Raw genomic sequence first — 23000 nt, forward strand, 5'->3', positions numbered from 1 at the left:
TGGCTATAATGAGGTTGGTAGCAAAGACACCAAGCTTCCTCTTTACTCTTTACTCATGTGCCAAGGGAAAAAAAAAACAAGATAAACGACAACAAAACCACCTGCTAAACTCAAACTTAGTGCAACTCCATATTGACCAGTTATCACCCCATAACTCATGCAATCTTGCTAACTTTCTTCTAATAATTGATTTCCTTTGTGACTTAGTTGAAAGCAATTCCTCCAACTTCAAACATGCTACCCTGGAGGGAGGAGAGGGCTCATGAGACTAAGGAAGTAAAACAAAACCTCACATGTCTGGGAAGCTGAGGCCTGCAAGGCTCTCCAGACTACTCCCAGGGCTCTAGGACTGTGGGAGATGCTGGGGAGACGGGCTCTGGGGTCCATGGAGCTGCCTCCACGGAGCGCCCAATGCAGATGCCATGAGACATTGTCCCTGCTGGGGTAGCTGTCAGCGATGCCGCTGCCTCCTGAGTCATCCACGCTCCTGTAAGTCACCCCTCACCCATATTCCGGTTATTAGCTCTCCAGGTGAGACATGGCTGGTATCATTTTGGTCTGACACAGGTTCCCTATCTGAGGTGAATATCTGTCTCCTCACATGCCCCTAAGAAAATCCATGCAACAGACTTCCTGTCGGATTCAACAAATTTGATAAGATATATATTTATATATTATGTATTTTAAAGGAACTCTAAAAGGTCATCTGATGGGGGAGTCCTTCTGTGTATATATTTGTCTGATTGGTTGATAAATAAAGCACCGTTGGCCCATAGGGAAGCAAGGTAAGTGGGACTAGGAGTCGGGGAGGATTCTGGGAAATGTAGTCAAGAGGAGAGAGTTGCCATGTGATCCTGGGAGGAGAGGGCACGTCAGGGTGGCGTCCTCGGAAAGATAAGTCTTACAGAAATATATATTAGTAGTTACGGGCTAATGATTAAGTCAGAGCTAGCCATTAAGAAACCAAAACAAACGTCCAACAGCTTCATAATTAATACAGCGTTCCTGCGTGTTCATTTGGGACTGACGCGGCTCTGGGGACCAGGCTGGCGGGAAGAATGCACATCACAGCCATCCTAACTCAGCAGAGAGCAAGGATGATGCAGCAGTGCTGGGGGGGGGGGTGGGAGGGGCCAAACCGAAGCTGCGAGGGCTCGGGTGGAGAAGGGTCCCCCTGGCAGAAAGCCCCAAAAATCCCCGCGTGGGCTGCTGCAAGGCAGATGCTGAAGGGACAGGAGGCGCCCTCCCAGCTGCGGTCACAGTGACTCACGCCTCAGCTCGCCACGGGTTCTCACCCCCCCCACCCCCCAATGTGGACTGGCGGAGAGGAGTCAGGCAGAGGCCACGCCAGCGGACAGAAAATGGATGAGCGCAGAGAGAAGACGCAGTAACATCCCCGCTGAGGAAAGCCCACATAGTTAAATCCCAAAGCTCCCAGAAAACTGATATTAGGGAAAACAGCCATCAGGCTGAAAAAATAAGAAGGCCGATTCATCGCCAATAAGACCCAAGTAATGAAGCCATTCCTAAGTGGCATTTACATGAGTGTGTGGTCAGTCCTCAACAGATAAAGAACTTACCACTGTGTGTGTGTGCGTGTGTGTGTACATATATATCTATAAAATTTAAAACAGTAGATATGAATGAAGAGTAGGTGGGTAGGCCAAGAACCAGCAGAAATATGAGCAATAAAAAGGATATATAAAGCCAGGCGGTGGTAGCGCACGCCTTTAATCCCAGCACTCAGGAGGCAGAGGCAGGCGGATCTCTGTGAGTTCGAGGCCAGGCTGGGTCGACAGCCTCCAAAACAATACAGAGAAACCCTGTCTCGTAAATACCAAAAAAAAAAAAAAAAATCATCTCATAAAAGTCCAGGCTGTTAGAAAAACTGGCAATAAGACAGTATCAAAAGGATACAGACAATAGCACATAGAGGTTGTTTTAAAAGCGGATTACAAAAGGGAAGTTAAAGAGTTCGAGGGCATCATTGGCCACATAGAGAGTTCAAGGACACCCTGGGCTGTATGAGACCTGGTCTCCAGAAAGAAAGGAAGGGGGGACCGGAGAGAGGAGAGGAGATACAGAAGGAAGAAGGGCGGGAGGAAAGGAAGGAGGACGACACGGAGGGCTGGGGAGGAAGAGGAGGAGGCAGGGAGAGGAGGAGGGGTGGAATACGGCGGGAAAGGAGAACGGGAGCCGGCGAGGTGCGTCATATGACGCGTTAAGAGCCGCCACTCAGCTCTGTTTGCTGCATGAAGACACGGCGGTCTTCCTAAGGAGCTGGGTTTGGTGGCAGCAAGTGTAGCACGGCCTGAACAAACGCTCTGCCACCGAGCCGCGTCCCCAGACCCCAGCTGCATGAAGAGACGGGCACAACGGCCTTTGCTTCTGCCGCTAACCTGGAGCACAGTCTGTGTGGCCAGCCCCTGGCACTGTCTCAAGAGCTCAGTCTCACTGAACTGGCTACATCTGTGCACAGCTGTGACAGCAGACCCTCCGTGGACAAATCAGGGCCCTTCAGAAGTGTAGCGGGGCACAGAGACCGTAAGACAGGCGCGCAGGGCCTTCTCGGGCGCCGGGTAGCCATTGACAACCTCAAGGCCCTCCCCTCGTCACGGGGCACACACTTCTGATGCTCTGTTTCCTTGGTGCGGTCACGTGGAATACAAACAGAAGATTCAAATGAAAACATCTAACACTGAGGATGCTGAGGCTGACACAGGAACTGCATCCACAGAGTCCCTTCCTGGCGTAACTAATGGAGGTGAGGGCGAGCAGGAGGAGAGAGAGATCCAATGGCGCAGGCATTCGGAGGCAGGTGCGCCATGTTCTCAAACCCTCCCTTTGACTTTGGCTTTGAATAAAAAGAATAGCTAATAATAATGTCATTCTCCATGGGGCGAGGGGGGGGGCGGGGTCAGGGCTGCCAGTCATTCACAGAAAGAATTTTCTATTAAATTCTAAAGCTGAGGGACTAAGAGCCCATTCGCCACTCTGCAGCGTGGACTGCATCGGGATGAGGGATAAATCAGCAAATGTAACTTGTTCCCAGTTCTCAGACACCGTCTCCTTGCTGTTATTGTCCACTAAAGCCGCGGAGAGAGGAAGAGGCAGGGGAAATTAAAATAAATATAAATATACATATATATGGTCAAGGGTCCTCCTACTCCACTGTCCTCCTGAGACATGTCTAGAGGGGCTGAGTCCCCTCCAACAGGGACTGGGGAAGAATGGCCTGTGGAGAGGAGCCGACACTCAAGGGATACTTGGAGACTTCTTAGAGAAGCGTGTGACTTCCTGTCAGTGCAGGAGATGGACAGACAGAATTGGATTCATTGAGAGGGAAACTCCCCACTTGCACACTGAAATCCATTTCTGCTGTGAGCCAGCTCTGGTCTTTAATCTTCCGTAGCTATACGAGTGGCAGGTTTCTGCTTCCGGCCTTCGTTCATTGGCCACCACGGTGGGGTATAATGGGAGTCGTCAAACGCAGGTTCCCACAGGGAAAGCAGTGGTAAGGACAGAGAGGGAGCTGAGAACCATTTGCCTGTCCGCATACTGACAGTGTTTAATTAAAAGGTATATTGTGTGGTGTGTGTCTCAAGAATTTATGCATTTAGTGACAGAACACTCTCAGAGTGTTAAGGTGGGCTTATCCGTCCGTTTCCTTCTTACTCAATCCAAAACCTAGAGTTATGGACACCATCACACATACGTACAGTTTGTTCCTGATCCTGGCTAAGTGCTATCCCATTGTATGAGCACAGAGCAGTTTTATCATCCTTCAGCTATAGCGAGCATGATGGCCTTCCGTTGGGGTGTGTAGACAAAGCTGGACATTTCTGCCTTTCTGTCCTGGGGATTCTTTTGAACAGATGTTCAAGAGTGCCCAACTGAGGAGCGAAGCCAGTGAACCACACCGCACCGCCTTCTCTGACTTTGTCGTGGAACATTATCTTAAGATGTGTTACGTTCGTTTATGCTGTGCAACGTTTGTTTAATGATGCAATGATGTGTGGCATTCTTTCATGATGCGTCTGTTTAACTCTGTGAAGCTGCATTACTTCACCTGCCTTAAAAGCATCTGACCGGTCTGATAAAGAGCTGAACGGCCAATAGTTAGGCGGGAGAAAGGGCAGGCGGGGCTGGAAGGCAGGGAGAATAAATAGGAGGAGAAATCTGGGGGAGCAGATGGAGAAACAAGAAAAGGAGGAGAGGCGAACTTGAGGGCCAGCCACACAACCACACAGCAAGACATGGAGCAAGAAGTAAAGGAAGACACGCAAAAAACAAAACAAAACAAAACAACAACAACAACAACAAAAAACGGGGAAAGGACAAAGCCTCGAGGCAAAAGGTGGATGGGCTAATTTAAGATTAAAAAAAAAAAAAGCTACAAACAAGCCAAGCTAAGGCCGGGCATCCATAAGTAAGAATAAGACTCCGTGTGTTACTTATCTGGGAGCTGGGAGTCAGGCACCCTACCCCCTCTGAAAATGCAAAGAAGGAAGAGAAAAAAATTTTTAACTACATTTTCCATTCATCCCTGTCTAGACTGTTTGCCGAGGGGCTGCCATCACGATGGCCGCAGGTGGCAGCTGCAATTAATGTGTCAGTGGCTCCTTATTGGTGGAAGTCTGTTAGCAGGTCATGAAGAGGGAAGACATCTTTGCTCTGAGATCCTGAGAGCAGCCAACCGTCGATCGCATGACTGGATCCCCCACTTACTATTTGTGCAATTGTACCAGGTGGGGTTTAACCCCCATTTCCTTTAGGCAGAATGGGAATAGCTACTGAAGGGCTGTGTGAAGGCTTAGGGCACGTGATGGAGACACAATGATTCTAGTTACCAGTAGCCTTCTTTTCCTCGCATATTTATAAATAAATGAACAGTCAGTCAAGGGTGCAGTTTCTCTGAGTGAACAACACAAGCAGGGGATACACTTCACTTTTTTTCTGATACTACATGTTTGATCAGTCTGTGGTATCAGAGCTGAGAAATGTGTCGTGAATCCAGGAAATACAAAACTCTACGCCTAAACACCAAATCAAGTAGGGCCCTGTGAGTTTTTAAAAGACTTTCAAAAATAGAGCAGAGAGGAACTGAAATCATTTATTTTCAAACCAAGATAAAATGGAAAAAGTAAATACTCCATCTGGCAATTTTTAGTTTTTTTTTTTTTTTTTACTTAGGTGTGTGTATCTGTATATGTGCCTGTGAGTGCAGCGCCTGTGGAGGCCAGAGGAGGGCGCCAGATCCCTACAACCTAAAGTTACAGGCACTTGTGAGCCTGCACCCCCCCACACACACCCAGGTCAACGGTTGACTCTCAACGATTCAGTGTCACATTTGGCATCCACTCACCTCCTCTCATTCTGAGTGATGCTGCCATTCTCCAGTTTTTTCACCGTGGTTGCCAGAACTTTGTTGGCATCATTGGCGAAGTCTAAGTCTCGCACCTCAGAGAGTGGGACGCACACAATGGCAAAGGCTTCTTTGTCTTCCTTAGTCTGGCAGGTTCCAATCTGAAATATGTGTTTCCATTAGACAGCAATGTTCTCTAGAGACCACGGACCTCAGTAGTAAGATACACTGGGTGGGTGCAGACAAGACCGAGAAACTCCAGAAAACACCATCCACAACGAATGGCTTCGGGGACAAGACAGCTTTCCATGCCCACTTCCTGCCCTGATCTTTTTTTTTCTTAAGTTTTTTCAAGACAGGGTTTCTCTGTAGCTTTGGAGGCTGTCCTGGAACTCGCTCTTGTAGACCAGGCTGGCCTCGAACTCACAGAGATCCGCCTGCCTCTGCCCCCCGAGTGCTGGGATTAAAAATGTGCGCCACCAATGCCCAGCTTTCCTGCCATGTTCTTGAAGTGCCCCCAAAGAGGGTTCTTTCACACACTATCTCTCCGTCCCAGATACTTCCAAGCAGAGAAGATGCCCCTGGAATCCGCCTATGCCTTTCTGATGTCTTCATCCCGCCCTCCTCCATCCCACCCACAGACCTGCCGCGGCCACCCAGGTCAGAGACCTGAGCAGCTGGCAGATGTTCGCTCCCACGAAATCAGCTGCAACCAGTTCTGGAACCCCACAAGATGGACTGCCGGTCACTCTCAGTCCTGTGAGCACAGCAGGCGAGCTAGCCCCAGAACACTTACTTTCAGCATGACGGGCCTCTCTTCCTCCGTGTCTATGGGGATGCTGGTGCTCGTCACCCAAGTATTGGTGCACAAATGCCTTAGCCGCACATAGGAGTTCCTAGAAGCAAATGATGCGTAAGGGCATGGAGGGCTTTATGTGGTGATATCTTGCTTGCACGTTTATTTGGCTAGCTCTCTCTTAATTAGTAACCCATAACTATTAATCTATGTGTTTCTATATGTGTCTTATCTTACCAGAGAATGCCTAGACCTGTTATTCCTTTGGTGGCTACATGGAGTCTCCCTGGTGGCTCCTCTTTTCCCCAGAATTCTCCTTGTCTGGAAGCCCCACCTATATTTCCTGCCCGACCAATCAGTTTTATCATCAACCCGTAAGAACGATATATGTACAGAAGGATAATCCTCCACCAGGCTGGCAAGAGGGCTCAGAGGACAAAGGGGCTTGCTACAATGCAGCGATGAGGACCTGAGTTCAATCCCCAGAACCCACTGAAGATGGAAGGCAAGAACCAACTCTACAGTACTGTCCTCTGACCTACACACACAGACAATACTATTTTTAATTAGCCCCCATTGCATATTGACATACTCAGCAGATCCATGTGTGAAATGTACATTAAATGTCATAGACTCGTAACCTTCTCAGGATCTGTCTGGAATAAGAAACTTCTTAGATTCAGACTTCTCTGGAGTCCGAGGCGTCACTTCCTGGGCCATCAGTGTCACCACCAGGAACCTTGTCACTGGTCCACTTGGGGTGTGGTCAGCAGTGACTAGTTTACCCTGTCTCCAACAGCTACTAACCTAAATGTACTCACAGCCCCTGAATCACGAGGCTGCTGTGGCCACTGAGGGCAAACCTAGAGTTGATAAATAGATACTCAGTTCTGAGAATCCAGGCAGGCACATTCCCAATGAGAGGCTGAGCAGGCAGCTGCTTGGGTTCTAACTCAGCCCTCACACCACAATCTCCTAGTGATGCTTCTCAGATTTCTGGATTTTGTTCTGGCCTTGCTATTTAATTCAGAAGCACTGACTCTAGGTTCTAAGTAAGAAGATTAAATCAATCGTCGGGGCGACAGGGAGAGGAGTGGAGGGGGCAGGAGAACAAGGAAGAAGTCTGGTGACGTGTACAGGAAGACACCATCGTGAAGCCATCACTGTGTATGCTGACTTACATTTTAAGACTTCAAATTGTGTGTACATCTCTGAGTGCAGTGCCCATAGAGGCCAGAAGAGGGCACTGGATCCCCTGGAGTTACAGGAGGTTGTGAGCCACCCTGTGTGGGTACTGGGAACTGAACTCAGGGCCTCTAAAAAAGCAGTATGAACTCTTAACCACTGAACCATCTCTCCAGCCTTAAAAAAAATAACAGTAATAAAGAAGAAAAGAAAATATTTGTGGTGTGAAGAATCAATAATGTGTACTACATAAGGTGTCTACCAAACACACACACCCAAGCTTGTGTGGTGCCTGGAAGGCTGGCAGGTGCATTTCAACCAGGAGCTCACAGGACTCACACCCTGTGTCCTCCGAGAGCAACGGCTACACATTTGACCACGTCTTGAGTCGAGAGTAACAAAAATTATCTGTTCAGACTGGAGAAGGCACCTAGAACGCCATTCCACACTGCGTCTTCTCCACCTCATCTTTTATTCCAGTTATTTCTTCAACACGAGTGCACGGCGCCATTACAACAACAAGCCTATCGCTTAGCCTAAGGCTAAGACATAAACATGCCATAAAACCTACAGTAAACATTTTACGGTCAAAGAGGACACACAACAGTAAACACCTCAGGGAAACTCATCATGAAGGTCCTCGCTGTGTCGTGGAATATTATTTTAAGCTGTGCTGCTTTCATTTATGCTGTGGAACATCTGTTTAATGGCGTAAAGATGTGTGGCTTCTGTTTATTCTGCACTTGTTTAACTCGGAAGCTGTGATCCTTTGCCTGTCTAATACACCTGATGGTCTAATACAGCGCTGAAGGTTGAGGCGGGAGAAAGGGCAGGAGTGGCTGTCGGGAGAGAGTATAGAGAGGAAGCAAGCTAGAAAGAGACATCAGGGGCCAGCCACTCAGCCACACGGCCAGCCACGGTGTAAGAAGGTAAGTAAGACAGACACAAGTAGGGAAGATAAAAGCCCAGAGGGAAAAAGGTAGCTGGGACCATTTCAGTTAAGAAAAGTTGACAAGAAAGAAGCCAAAGCTGGGAAAGTTATAAGTAAGAAAAAATCTGTGTGTGATTTTTTGGGAGCTGGGTGGCCAGCCCTCCCCCAAAGAGCCCAAACAGCAAAGAGTATTACGAGTAAAAAAACCAACAACATTGCTCATTCACAAAAGTAGATAAAATACACGATGAGTTCCAACATAAAAGCAGATAAAATGCACGGTGAGCTTCAATATCTAGAATAGTAAGCACCTAAAAAAAACACCTGTTTTAGCACCCAGCACCCTCCACACTGACCTAAGCAGGAGATGTTGTCTACAGCTGCTGTCTCCCCTGCTGTCCCAAGCTCTGGAAAACGGGGCCGCAGCACACTTATGTGGTGGCCAGCTCCTCTATTCTACCCTGACATTTTTCGACACAGTGAGCTTCCCTTCCTCACCACGCCTGTGTGGTGGCTCACACACTGCATGGCTTCCATGGGCTCATATGTTTGGATGCTTGGTTCCCAGTGGGTGACCTTGACAGAGGAGGTGTGTCATTGGGGGTCGGCTTTGAGGTTCCAAAAGCCTTGCCTCGTTAAAGATGGTTCTCTCTCCTTTCCATCTCTCTGCCCGGCAGTTATTGCCCAACCTGTAAGCTCTGGGCTATTGTGACCGCAGGAGCCTGTTCCCCGCCATGACGGTCACGGACTCTAACGCTTTGGAACCATGAATCTCCAAATGAAACGCTTTCTCCTACAGGGTGCCTTGGTCATGGTGTCCCTTCACAGCAATGGAAAGGCAACAAGGGCAGCTTGGAACCAGGGTAGCTGAGGTTTCAAGTTTTGTTTTTTAAGCATTTCAGAGTAGGTGTTCAAGGAGCTCTTTTGGGATGAGACCCAAGTCTAGACATGTCATTTGTTTATATTCCATATGCGCTTTAGCCATCTAGGCCAAAGATCATTTTATACAGTATTTTAAGTACACCTGCATTTTAACTATGATCCACCACACAAAGTCAGGTGTAGGATTTCCCACTCGCGGCATCATATTGGTTCTCAAAAGCTGTCACTTCTTGGTCATTTCAGATTAGATCCTTCAGATCGGGGATGCTTTCAGCCTCGATGAACCCCCTTGAGTCAACCAACAACACTACCGGGCTGCAAACTGAAGAGATGACCCAGAGCAATAACATGATCGGCAAGGATTTAGGAGCTAAATAACTCTGGGACCATGTCACAGGTGTGTGCTGGCTGCTGGGGAATGGTAGTTCGGGGAGGACTTTACATTCCATGCTCCAGGGTCAAACTCCACGTCATGAGCACAGACGGGTCAGTTAGCCTGTCCTTCTAAGTCACCGTCTCCCAAACTCTGCTGTCTGTCACCTGGGAAGTTCTCACAAACCCAAAGTCTAGGCTGCATCACACACCAGTGTCTAGAGTGAGAATAGGCATCAGGACTGGTCACAGATTGCTAAGAGTCCATTGGGCAGGAAAGGCTGGGAGCCCTCCTCAAGGCCCTTGATTCAAACAGTGCAGTCTGTGGCTTGCTAGGAAATCACTCCCCCAGCCCCACCATGGACCAAGGGCTCACCATCCGTGACTGTATCAGATCCCCAAGGCTGACTTGGGGAATCACCAGGCTGAAGCACCACCATGGAACTCTGTCGTCTGAGCATAAAGGCCATTGCCGTCTTAATCAGGACAGGTATGACTGTCCCCCAGGATGGGATCTACTGATGTTCCCTCATGGGTGAGGGCAGGAAGGGGTAATTAGACCCAGCTAAGGAAACCCCTCCTTCCTGCATTTCCCAACTACGTATAGTCTCAAGTTCTAGAATGCACGGTAGGGAAAGGTTAGCTGAAGAGGGGGTGCCATCAGTACGTACAGCACGGGGACACTGTCATCCACGCTGGAGCCAAGCCTTTCAGTGACACAGCTGTTTGGGGGTCACCCACATTCCTGTAAAGACCCTTCACTAAGCTCCTGTAAGTAAACCCAATAAACTCACTGGCTCACTCGCTGGCCTTGAATGGAATCTTTCCTTTGATCTGTTGTCAGGGGCCCTGTGTTTGGAAACATTCGTTCGCAACCCTCCAGGAAAGTATCACACAATAAGAGTTTAAAGTTTGGGAAATACTGCATTCCATACGGGAATCCTCTGGGTAACGCTTTTAAAAGATGTGGAGTCCTCCTCTCACCGAAAGACTGACCTCCACCCTCAGAAGGGCCAGGACTCATGGCTCAGATCTTTCTCAGCCAGTCTGAGAAGACCTGCTCTAACTCAGCCTCTGACCTGTGACCCATGAGAGTTACCGGGGTGAACCCAGATAATGGCTATGAAGAACCTGACATGGGGCTTGGCACATCGAAAGCATTCGAGGATTTCATACGAGGATGTAAAAGTAGCTAGTGTTAAAGGTTTATTGTTAGCTGCAAACCGTGAATGGCAGATGAATGGTATCAGCACAGAATCCTCCACAATGGGGAGAAGATCTTCATCAGCCTTTCTGAACAGCAGTAGCTAACACCGCTGTGCAAACTGAGACTTAGTAACCTCATAGCGGGTGAATGCACCTGACAGTGAGTTCTTTCTTACCACTTCCTTAAGCCAATTCTCATACACTGAATCCAAGAAAGACATCCATTTTTGCTGACTTAGATCTAAAATGAGTTAAGTCAGAGTAGTAATCAAGTAATAACAAACCACAACACATTGTAGTTTGAAAGAAAATTGCCCCCCACAGGGAGTGGCACTAGTAGGAGGTATGGCTTCATTGGAGTAGGCGTGGCCTTGTTGGAGGAAGTGTGTCAATGTGGAGGTGGGCTTTGAGGCCTTATATGCTCAAGCTGTGTCCACTGTGGCACTCAGTTCACTCCCTGCTGCCTATAGACCAAGGTGTAGAACTCTCAGCTCCTTCTTCAGCAACATGTCTGCCTGTGCCCCACCCGCCATGATGATAATGGGCTAAACCTCTGAAACTGTAAGCCAGGCCCAATGAGTTGCTTTTCTTTATAAGAGTTGCCATGGCCATGGTGTCTCTTCACAGTGATGGAAACCCTAACTAAGACACCGTACAAGAAGACCGACACTTGGCTCAAGCCAAAGCAGCAGAAAGCATGTCTTCAGGGGCTGTGTTAGCCAGCAAGGAGAAGGTAGAGACAGACTCCTATCAGGGGGTTCTCAGATCTATTCATATGTCTTTCCAGTTGTGGCTATACCAAAGAAAGCTCCTTTTTCAGCTTTCTGTTTTTAATTTGGCTCTTTTAATTGGTTCAAGTTCAAGAGTGACCTGAGCTCATGTGTTTATTGGTCTGATGATCCCATTTCTTATTTTGATGTCCCGGGACATGGTCTGCCTTGTAATTGACAGTCAGCAAACACTTCTTACCTGAACCACTAACAGAATGAACATGTAAATGAGACAGGCAGGGTATCTGATGGGTAAATGATAAAAATTTAGACTGAAAATGCTATTAGATTTATTTTTTCATTGTTGTGACCAGAGGCCACACAATTAGTAAGAATAAATGACTCCAATACTTTATTCGGGACTTCTTTGGTACCGCACCTTCCATCCGTTTATACAGATAAAATAAGCTGTGTTCATGTGCTCACATTGCTTTGCATGCATTTTCTTCACTCATGCTCCCTTCCATTGTAAAACTATATTAATAGTGTACTTTGTATTTCTACCTGTTGGGAGAGCCAGTCAAAGAAGCATCTGTTCATCCTAATTCCTTTTACTTACTTTTTCCCTTTCATTTTCTATTTCTTTTTACCTGGGAACCAGGCAGTCGGCTCTCTGAAGAGTTGTGGCGTCGAGTTCGAAAAGGGAGGCGATGTCGTTTCCGTGTGGTACGGAGACTAGCGTGTACATGATCTTCTCCCCTGTCTGGCGCTTCTTCTTTGAGGCTGGGAGCTCTCCGTCTCTCTGTTGAAGAGGTTCAGTGTTATTCGGTGCCTTCAGATTTAGCATTAGCTGCTCCAGCCAATCAGGAGATAAGGTGTGAGCTTGCCGCTCTCTCATTGGGTCACAGGAGTGTCTATTCTGAACCCCCAGAAGATCAGGGGGCACAGCCTTTGCAATGATTATGGGCAGTCACACGGCCCATGCTCCCCAGAGAGGTGGCCTAACCTGCGTATGACCTTAAACCACAATAGTTATGGCCCCCTTCTCTAGTGGTTTCATACCCATTTACAACGTGGTGATTTGACCTTCTACATTTACATCAAACACAGAGAAGAGGCAGTGTCCCAAACCCTCTAAATTCCATGGATTCAAGAAGACATACAAACGACCAACGGATATAGGGAGAGACGCTCAGCCCCACTAGTTACAGGGGAAATGTAAATCAAAGCCACTGCAGGCAGCACACTGCTAGGGACAGCGTGACCACAGTCCAGGGATAAACGGCCAAAGGGGCAGAGAAAGGGAACCCTGTGGATGGGATGTAAATTGGTGTCATTATCATGAAGACATGGGACCCAGGGATACTCCCTGTGGGCATGAGGATGTAAGAACCATGCAGGATCACATCCAAATACAAAAGCCACAATGCCTACCTCACAGAGGGACCTGAGCAAAAGCCACAGTCCCTACCTTACAGAGACACCCGTGCAAAAGCCACAGTCCCTACTTCACAGAGAGTCCTGTGCAAAAGCCACAGTCCTACTTCACAGAGGGACCTGAGCAAAAGCCACAATCCCTACTTCACAGAGAGACCTGCGCAAAAGCCACAATCCCTTCTCTACCTCACAGAGAGACCTGCTCAAAAACCACAGTCCCTACCTCACAGAGAGACAGGTACAAGAAACACAGTTCCTACCTCACAGAGAGACCCGTGCAAAAGCCACAATTCCTACCTCACAGAGACACCCGTGCTCCAGGCTGGCTGCAGAACTAGTCAAAGAGTCATCCATGTAAACAGCCAAAGACAGATAGACAGACAATAGGAAGGAAGGAGGGAGGGATAAAGGGGTTTGAAGGATGTCATTTCATTGGCCCATGAGAAGAACTTCCAGGGGTTATGTCATCCTAAACTGTGAGTGGCAGAGCGGTAGCTTTCTCTGGGGGATCCAGAAGGTAAAACCACAGCAGGGCTGTCTGCCAGTAACAGAGGCTGACTGACGGGAGGAAGAGTTTGTGACCCTCCTTCCCTTTCTCCTTCCTTCCTTCCTTCGTTCGTTCCTTCCTTCCTTCCTTCCTTCTAGACAAGGTCTCCCGAAGCAGCCCAGGCTGGCCTCAGACTCACAGCAATCCTCCTGCTTCAGCCAGCCAAATGCTGGAATTAAGAACATGGGCAAAGCCGGGCGTTGGTGGCGCACACCTTTAATCCCAGCACTTGGGAGGCAGAGGCAGGCAGATCTCTGTGAGTTCAAGGCCAGCCTGGTCTACCAAGGGGAGTTCCAGGACAGGCTCCAAGACAATACAGAGAAACCCTGTCCTGGGGGGGGGGGGGGGGGAAGAACATGGGCAAACACTCCCAGCTGGAGTTCCTTCCCAAAGACAAAAGCTCCGATGTTAAAGGCAGAGAGGAAGGCAGCAGAGGGAGGATAGGTCAGAGGGGGCCATAAGCGGAGGGAGAGACAAACCAGGAAGAACGAATTGGAACTTTGTTTCATTTCACAGTGGCAACAAGCTGCTAAACGGCTTGGGGAATTCCACAAGGCTATTGGTGCCCAGAGAATGACAGACAGGGTGAGCCATGTGCGAGCATGCTCCCAACCCCACTGTGACACTGAGGATCAAGATTCCAACACACGGAACTAGGGCAACACACACTTCGGGCTTACGTGGTTTGGGCAGATAGGGAAGGTTATAATTAAAACACAGCTGAGCTCAGGGAAGTAAGTTCCTATCAGCTGAATTGAACCGCGTTTTTGAAGACAAGACAAGCTTTATTGGCAGGAGAGGATGGCCAATGTGCAGGGTTCCAGCAGCGTCTGGTGTAGAGGACCAAAGAAGTTGCCAGCATCTTTGGAAGAATACCGTATCCCCAAAAGAAGTACATCATCTGATTTCCTGACTGAGCCTTCCCTCGGCATATAATTTAGCTTTTGATGTGCATACTCTGGGGTGGAAATGTGCTAACCAACACAGCTATTCAGATCTACTTAGGAACTGAAAGCTGGCAGTATTTGCATGGTCTGTACATTTAGTGGGGGTTCAGCCCTCCGTTCACCCCACCTTTGAGATGATTTTTGTAGACTTACAAGAAGATTTCAGATCCAGATTCCTAGAGATGGCCTCCTACATGGCTCTCCTTGGTAATGTCTGCCTATGGGGCCCAATCAGAGTGGTCAGGGACCTCCCTGTACTGAGGCATTGCACAGGGAGCTTCCGACAGCAAGGGCCACACACAGTTGTGAGATTATTCATGCACAGGAATTTTCTTCATGTCCAAACTGTTTTCCAAGGACCAGTGGGAAGGATGGGGAAATACAAAAGCACATTCCATGTGTTCTGTGTAGTCACAACTCTCGAATACTATGAATAATTAGCAGTGGCTTGTCTCAATTAACCCTAATCAGTGAGCTAATGGCTCTGCCCCACTCCAGCCCCCACTCCCCAGGGAGGCGCACTTCGGGACACCCCAGAATACCTTTGTGGTGACTCATAGTGAGTCACCGAATTTTAGGTCAAACATCACATGGCCTGTACTCTTGGAGCCTGAGACATGCTGGGAGAAGCTGGGACACTGGGAGAAGCTGAGACAAGGTGGGAGAAGCTGAGACTGCTGGGAGAAGCTGAGACAAGGTGGGAGAAGCTGAGACATGCTGGGAGAAGCTGAGACTGCTGGGAGAAGCTGAGACACTGGGAGAAGCTGAGACATGCTGGGAGAAGCTGAGAAATGCTGGGAGAAGCTGAGACTGCTGGGAGAAGCTGAGACAAGGTGGGAGAAGCTGTGTCTGTCTTTTGGAACTGAGGTTCAGGCTGCAGGAGGCCGCTGTGTCACCTGTCACTGGCATCCCTGCCTACCCACCCCATCCCCACCCTCCCAGCTCTGCTTGGGAAAGCCACACACTCCAGTGGCAAGTTATCTCCGTGAGCCTCCTCCCCAGAGCTGGGCCCTTTCGGCTGGCTCCGCCTGCACCCCTTACTGCCAGTGAGCCTGGAGTAAAACCCAAAGCAGCATGAAGGTCTGCTGGCACCTGGCTCCCCATCTCCAAACTCGACAGAACAGAATTTGAAAGTACTATGCCAACAGATTCCTGTCTCTACAACATCTCCATGTATATAAACGCACTCAGGTCTGTGGTTGGCCACACAGGAGGGTTTTGACAATCAGAGGACATCTGGCAATTTCTGAACACTTTTTGTTGTTGTCACAGCTGAGAGCTGGAGCAGGGGGTGGGGCTGCCACCAGCACCCCAATAAGATGAGACTCATGATGCCGCCCATCACCCTGCCATCCAGAGGGTACCCCACTACCACGGAGGGAGCACCCACTACAGCCCGTGCAGATGACAGCCCGCCTCTGACACAGAAGATCTCCCACTACCACTTCCAAGAATTACCCGGTGCCGTGTGTCGGTATCGCCAACACCATGAAATGTCCCTCTCAAGCCTCCACAGCAGGCTCTCCTTCAAAAGGTCCCATGCCACATACACATGGCAATGTCCCCTCACATGAATGACATTACAGGAAAATTTTTTAAAGATCCCCTCTGCAGAGCTGTCTGAAACGATGTGGGCTTTCAAGGAAAAATAACGACCATGAGGTACCAGGGCTGGGCTTGACAAAGTGCCAGTGTTTGCCCAGAGAAGCCATACATTTGTAAGACGGGAAATAGCGGACCCCTTTGTAAAACGAACAAGACAATTTGGTCTTAACGGGGGCCCTGACACCCACGCCACCTCAACTCAGCGAGGCCTCGCATTAATCTCCAAAAGATCAAAAATGGAAGGCGGCGTCTGATAAAGGTTTCCGAACTGCAGGGAAAGAACAGCAGCAGGCCCTTAAGTCGCCAACACAGGGACCGTTAAGGAAAATAGTCAGCACGGCCACAGCCAGCGTTACTGGGACATGGGCGTGAGAGAAGCCGCATGCCGTTGCTCACAAACTGACGTCTTATGTCACAGGCTGCAGATCAACTCTCGCAGCCCCTTCCTCCTGCCTCGGCCACTCCAGTAACTTGGAAGACGGGTCTGCACCACAGGTCCAGCTACTTGTAATTTTTTTTTAACCTACCAACACCTTTTCTGTGCTTCTGACCTGGCTTGATTCTTTTTTTTTGTTTGTTTTTGTTTGTTTTGTTTTGTTTCTACGAGACAGGGTTTCTCTGTATTGTTTTGGAGGCTGTCAGTCCAGCCCGGCCTTGAACTCACAGAGATCCACCTGCCTCTGCCTCCCAAGTGCTGGGATTAAAGGCGTGCGCCACCACCGCCCAGCCCTGGCTAGATTCTTGGGGTACAAGGTGAGGTAGGCAGGCAGACACACCAGCCCCTTAGACAGCAAGGAAAGTGGGTCCTCTCCAGAATGCCCACAAGTAACCCTGCCGGAGAAACGGCCCAGACATGATAGCAACACATTCCAGAACACAAAAAGTTGCAGGTGAACTCCTCCTCTGGTCAGCACCAAACACTTCAGCCTCACTCAAAACAGACATAAACAGGCCTAACCATTCAAGTAAACCCACCTATGTCCAGAGAGAACTTCCGTCGGGCCAGCAGCCTGACCCCCTCGACTCCACTCCTACTTTAAACTCTGACAATAAAGTAAAAAGAGGGGTCCAACAGGATTGAGTCAAGCCCAGAGGCTCTTTCTTTAAAAGATTTATTTACTGATTATGTATGTAGCGTTCTTGTTGGGAATTGAACCCAGGACCTTTGGAAGAGCAGGCAATGCTCTTAAGAGCCAAGCCACCTCTCCAGCCCCCCAGCTCCAGAAGTTCTTGCTGGGTCTACTAATAAAAATAGACCATGCAGCTGGGGAGCCAGGCAAACAGTGCCGCCATTCAAACCAGGCACTTGGGGCTGGGGCTGAGGCTCGGAGGGTAGCATGCTTCCCTCTCACGTACAAGGCCCTGGGTTCCATGCCCCACGCCACATAAAAACAGGTGCGGTGGTGCACACCTGTAGCCCACTCAGCTGAGGATGGACACGGGCTAGTTCCACATCTCAGCTGGTGTGGAAAATGGGGCAGGGAGTCAGGCATGAGAGCTGAGGGTCAGTGCACCAGCTTTATCCACGCAGGATTGGTACCCAATAGTGGGGCTGCTGGGCTGGACTGCAGTTCCGCACTTAATCCTTGAGGAATTACCACACTGCATTCATAATGACCATCTACCCCACCAGCTACGCAGGAGGGCTCTTTCTCCACCGCCTTGCCGGAATCTGTCATGTTGTCTTTTCAACAATGGTCATTCTGGCTGGGGTGAGAAGATGTTACAATGTGGTTTTGATTTTCGTTTTCCTAATGGAAAAAAAACATGCAACGTGATACTGTCTGGGTGAGGATGTGTTAGGCAGCACGGGGGACAAAAAAGCACAGATGCATGGGATTACATCCAACCGTAAGGGAGTGAGGGGCAGCGACGCCCCAGAGAAGGGAAGAAATGTGCGCTCCTAACGCGGAGCCGATGCCCAGAAATGATTCTCCTTAGCTCAAAGCAACAGCAAAAGAATAAGCAACCCAAAAACACTCTAAAGAGACACTTCTCCAAGGAGAGCAGACAGAGAGACGAGAGAGACAGACAGGCAGGCAGACAGACAGACAGACAGGCAGACAGGAAGGCAGACAGGCAGGCAGACAGACAGACAGACAGGCAGACAGGCAGACAGGCAGGCAGACAGACAGGCAGGCAGGCAGGCAGGCAGGCAGGCAGACAGGCAGGCAGACAGACAGGCAGGCAGGCAGGCAGACAGGCAGGCAGAGAGACAGACAGGCAGGCAGGCAGGCAGACAGGCGGGCAGACAGACAGACAGACAGACAGGCAGGCAGACAGGCAGGCAGAGAGGCAGGCAGGCAGGCAGGCAGACAGGCAGGCAGACAGACAGACAGACAGGCAGGCAGACAGGTAGGCAGGCAGACAGGTAGGCAGGCGGGCAGACAGGCAGGCAGAGAGACAGGCAGGCAGAGAGACAGACAGGCAGAGAGACAGACAGGCAGGCAGAGAGGCAGACAGGCAGAGAGACAGACAGGCAGACAGACAGACAGGCAGACAGGAAGGCAGACAGGCAGACAGACAGACAGGCGGGCAGGCAGGCAGGCAGGCAGACAGGCAGGCAGGCAGACAGACAGACAGGCAGGCAGGCAGACAGACAGACAGGCAGACAGGCGGGCAGGCAGACAGGCAGGCAGGTAGGCGGGCAGGCAGACAGGCGGGCAGGCAGGCAGACAGACAGACAGGCGGGCAGGCAGGCAGACAGACAGACAGGCAGGCAGGCAGACAGACAGACAGGCAGGCAGGCAGACAGGCAGGCAGACAGCTGGGGATGGATAATGACTTGTTTGCTGTTATTCTAACGTTTGCTTTTGTGTCTGTGTGTGTCTATTTGACCAATCACAGGTAAGACTGTAATTAAAGTCGTCACCCTACATAGTGACGGGTGCAAAGTGGTCTTCACTGACAACCAAATCAGGCCCACTAACAGATCCCTGGTGACAGGGCCAGCGTGTCCTCCTGCCCGGCCAGCACTGTGCACCACAAGGACAGGGTTTCAAATGACGAGGCAGCACCTGCAAGTGTGAGGGGACACCGTTCCTTCCGGCACGCCGGAGTCTGCCGCAAGCGCACGTCACCCGGTGTGTCTCTCACCCAGAGGCGTGTCCACATCAGCTTCCCCTGAGTTTCCGAACTTTGGGCTGCATAAAACTCACCCTACTGCCCCCCGACTCCTGCCATACATACAAAGAGGGATTGAGCAGAGTGGGTGACACGGAAACCCCTTGTGAACATTGGTGTTAAGAGTGTGGCACTCACCGGGCAGTGGTGGTGCATCCCAGCACTCCGAGGCAGAGATAGGGAGAGAGACAGAGAGACAGAGAGACGAGAGGCATTTCTGAAGGACACTTCAAAATATCGAAACATCACCCATAACACATGGATTGCAGTTTTAATTTCTCCCCTCAAACAGAACCCAAATCGTTTTAAATCCAAGGCGAGTCTTCCTGTCCACCTTAACAACTTGTGTGCTTGGAAACTGGACCTAGTCACACGACAGAAGACTCAGTGCCCTTCAATAACCAGTCTTCAAGAGGTCCCTTAGCAGCCCCTGCTCAAGAGACATCCCCTGGGCCCTCCTCTCCCTCAGACCACCCCCTTCAGCTGAGAGATTCTGCCCTGGGGGCAACAGTATTCAAGCCTGTCACGAAGGCTTCGATCTATTCATATAAACTAGGATATGAAACATTTGGGACATTCTGAGAGGAACGGCTACTCACCACAGTCTTTCCCTCATTTTGAACGTCTCGATAGTCAGGATTAAGCTGAAAGACAAAGCAATACTAGTGTCAAATAAAAAGTCCCAGTGAGGATGAGCCTGGGCCAGTGCAATGGCTCCGTGGATGAAGGTGCTTGCTGCAAGCCTGACGAGCTGAGTTCAGTCCCTGTGTTCACCTGCATGCTCGTGTACACACGAGTGCACACACACATACACACATGTACACACACATGACCACACACATGCATGCTCTTACACACACGCCCATACTCACACATATGCATGCCACATAGACACACATGTATACACATATACCCATATACATACACATGCCCCCACACACACATCTCACACACACACATGCCCATACTCACACATGTACACACGCACATGCATACACACACGCCCATACTCACACATACGCACACTACATAGACACACATGTATACACACATATCCATACACACACATGCCCACACACATTACACACACATACATACATGCCCATACTCACACATGTACACACACATGTCCATACTCACACATGCGCACACACATGCATACACACATATATGCCCATACTCACACACGTGCACACATGCACACATGCCCACACACATATCACACACACACAGATGAACATGCTTAAATGCCAGGCAAGGGAGGAGTTTTTATTTGTGGTGCTTTCATGGATGCTGACATGGATGTTGGTTTTGTATTTGCATTTGATTTTCATTGAAATGTCCTTAACTCTTTATGATTATCTATGTTCATTATCCCATATGTATGTGGAGTAATATACATATGGAATACATATTTATGTATATATATCATCCCTCTCTCAAGTTGTTTTTGTTAGTATTGTCACTACAGAGAAGGAAAAACCCAAATACACTCACAGCCACATGCTTTCATCACCATTGCTGTAAAATACACATGCCTCAGATTCTACCGCTTCTCCAAATAGAGCAGCAGCCGTAGCTGTCAAAGTCATCAGCCAAGGATGTACAGAAAAAGAGTATTGCTAAGGAAGGAAGAAAAGGCTGTCCTAGGGAAGCCCCTGGATATTTTAACAACACTTTGAAGGACAATACAGCATCATGTTAGAAACTGAATTATAAATCTGGCACAAGGGAGAGAGAGGGAACTCTTGTGATTGACAGAGCATCTCTAAGGGGCAAAACTTGTGGCAAGTGGTATTTTAGCCAAGAGTCCTGTCCCTGACCACTGACCCTGTGGCCTAGGAAGGAAAATAAAGCATAAATGCGGTCAGCTATGCTATGATGCAGATGTGACCGGAGTTAGGAGGCAGAAATTAATGATACAGGTCAGAGGAGGGAGGGAGGGGTCTGGGATGAGATAATCCTTGAAGGCGGGGCTTAATTTTAAGTGGCAGGTAAAGGAGCAGGAACAACACACGGCAGGGGAAAAAATGGGACTTATTTGCAGAGTCTCTTCACGATACTTTTAAGAAATGTTTTGGAGGGATCATCCATTTAACTTCGCAATTCCACTTCTGAGGAATACTCTCCATCCTACTTGACGGAAGAGCACTGGGCCCACTGAATGAGGAACTTCGAATGCTATAAAATCAATCCTATATGCTTGTATTCAGCAGCGCCTACGTATAGAAGCTGCGACAGAAAGCTATGCTTGATTCTCAAATGCTAACTAGGAAGAAAAATCATTGTGTTGTGGCAAAAGAACCCAAGCTTTAATAACATTTGCTGCGTTTGTAAGGCAGTGAGGTAGGCAAGCTCACACTCATGGTCCACAGCCATGGGGACGGCGAAAGGAGAAGAACATAGATTACTGGCAATATCAAAAGACACCGTCTTCATCAACTGTTGAAGACGGTTAAACAGATCATTGCCTGTTGGTGACAAGAGTCAAGAGTCCCAATGCCAGCTGCAGAATGCCCTCAGCGTTCTGTCCACACAGCAGTAAGGAACAGACAGAAACCACAGAAGCCCAGAGCACATGCTCATATTCTTGCTTTTTTTTAATTTTTATTTTTTTCTTTAAGTTGGGGGGTAAGGAACACACTCATGGGTTTGTACACATACGTGCAGTTCTCGTGGAGACCAGGAGAGGGCACCAGATCCTCTGGAGACATGGTCCCTGAGACCCAACAAAACTGCAGGAGGGATAGGTCCACAATTTGGAAGCAAGCACCTTAATGGGCTGAGCCTTTTCCCCAATGAGCATTCCTGGTGGTTTTTCTTTTTCTTCTAGTTTTGGTTTGTTTTTTGTTTGTTTGTTTATTTGTTCTGGTTGGTGTTTGAGTCTTTGTTTGAGAAAGTGTCTCCTGAAGCTCAGGCTGGCCTCAGACTCACTATACAGTTGCTGGGGGCAGGGGGGGTGGAGGTTGAGCTTCTGATTCCCCTGTGTCCCCCTCTGGGAGTTCTGGGACACAGCTGTGAGACGCCAAGCCTGTCCTCTTTGCTGGTATTAAGTTTTTAATTAATTGTACCTGAGAGCATTGAAGTTAGGAAATAAGTGTTGAGCGCCACCTGGTGGAAGCTTGTCCTAGCTGCAAACAAATATGCTAGTCCATTTTCTTCACTGTGTGTGTGTGTGTGTGTGTGTGTGTGTGTGTGTGTGTGTGTGTGTGTGTGTGTGTGCGTGCGCGCATGGTTCTTCAGGCACTGGTCACCTTTTATTGTTGTTGTTGACACAGTGTTTTTTCACTGTCTTAGAGCCCTCCTAGTTGTCCAGGCTGGCCAGCCAGAACACCCCAGGGATCCTGTCTCCATCTAGCGAATGCTGGGACTACAAGCACAAGCCACCATGCCTGGCTCTTTTCAGGCAGGTTCCAGAGGTCAAGCTCAGGGCCTCATGCTTTCCTGGCTAGCAACTTACCCAGGAGCACCACCACCACCACCAGCAGCCCCGGGTGAACCACTCTCTAAAGGCAACACCTCGCATGAACCATGGTAAATTAAGGGGGGGCAGGCTGCAGAGACGGCTCAGCACTGAGACCATGCACTGTTTTTGCAGAGCACCTAGGGTAGTTAATTAGTGAGCTGAATGACTTTCTTCATCAGTGTGGCAGCTCTGTTGGTTTCTCTGGGTGGTGATACATTATTTATGATTCATTAAAGCTCACCTGAGGATGCAGAAAGCAAAATCAGCCTCAGGCTGTAGAGGTGAGGCGGTGGTGGTACACACCTTTAATCTCAGGACTCAGGAGACAGAGGCAGATGGATCTCTCTGAGTTCAAGGCCACCCAGGGCTACAGGAGATTGAATCTGTCTAAAAGATTAACACAGAGCTCATGCCTTTAATCCCAGCAC

At 49.2% G+C, this 23000-nt stretch overlaps 1 protein-coding gene across 2 annotated transcripts in view; it reads right to left on the minus strand.

The window, feature by feature from the left end:
• The window catches only part of Itpr2 (inositol 1,4,5-trisphosphate receptor type 2), a 394738-nt gene that overhangs the window by 295799 nt on the left and 75939 nt on the right, over window positions 1–23000 (minus strand). For both annotated transcript variants that reach the window (XM_040743610.1, XM_040743611.1), the window contains exons 10-13: window positions 19706–19750; window positions 12098–12249; window positions 6162–6261; window positions 5366–5526 (exon numbers count right to left, since the gene is read on the minus strand). In XM_040743610.1, the coding sequence (XP_040599544.1) occupies window positions 5366–5526; window positions 6162–6261; window positions 12098–12249; window positions 19706–19750 (458 nt within the window). The remainder of the gene's footprint in view (window positions 1–5365; window positions 5527–6161; window positions 6262–12097; window positions 12250–19705; window positions 19751–23000) is intronic.

The sequence above is a fragment of the Mesocricetus auratus genome, unplaced genomic scaffold (genome assembly GCF_017639785.1).
Source record: "Mesocricetus auratus isolate SY011 unplaced genomic scaffold, BCM_Maur_2.0 Super-Scaffold_100001, whole genome shotgun sequence".
Classification (NCBI taxonomy): Eukaryota; Metazoa; Chordata; class Mammalia; order Rodentia; family Cricetidae; genus Mesocricetus; species Mesocricetus auratus.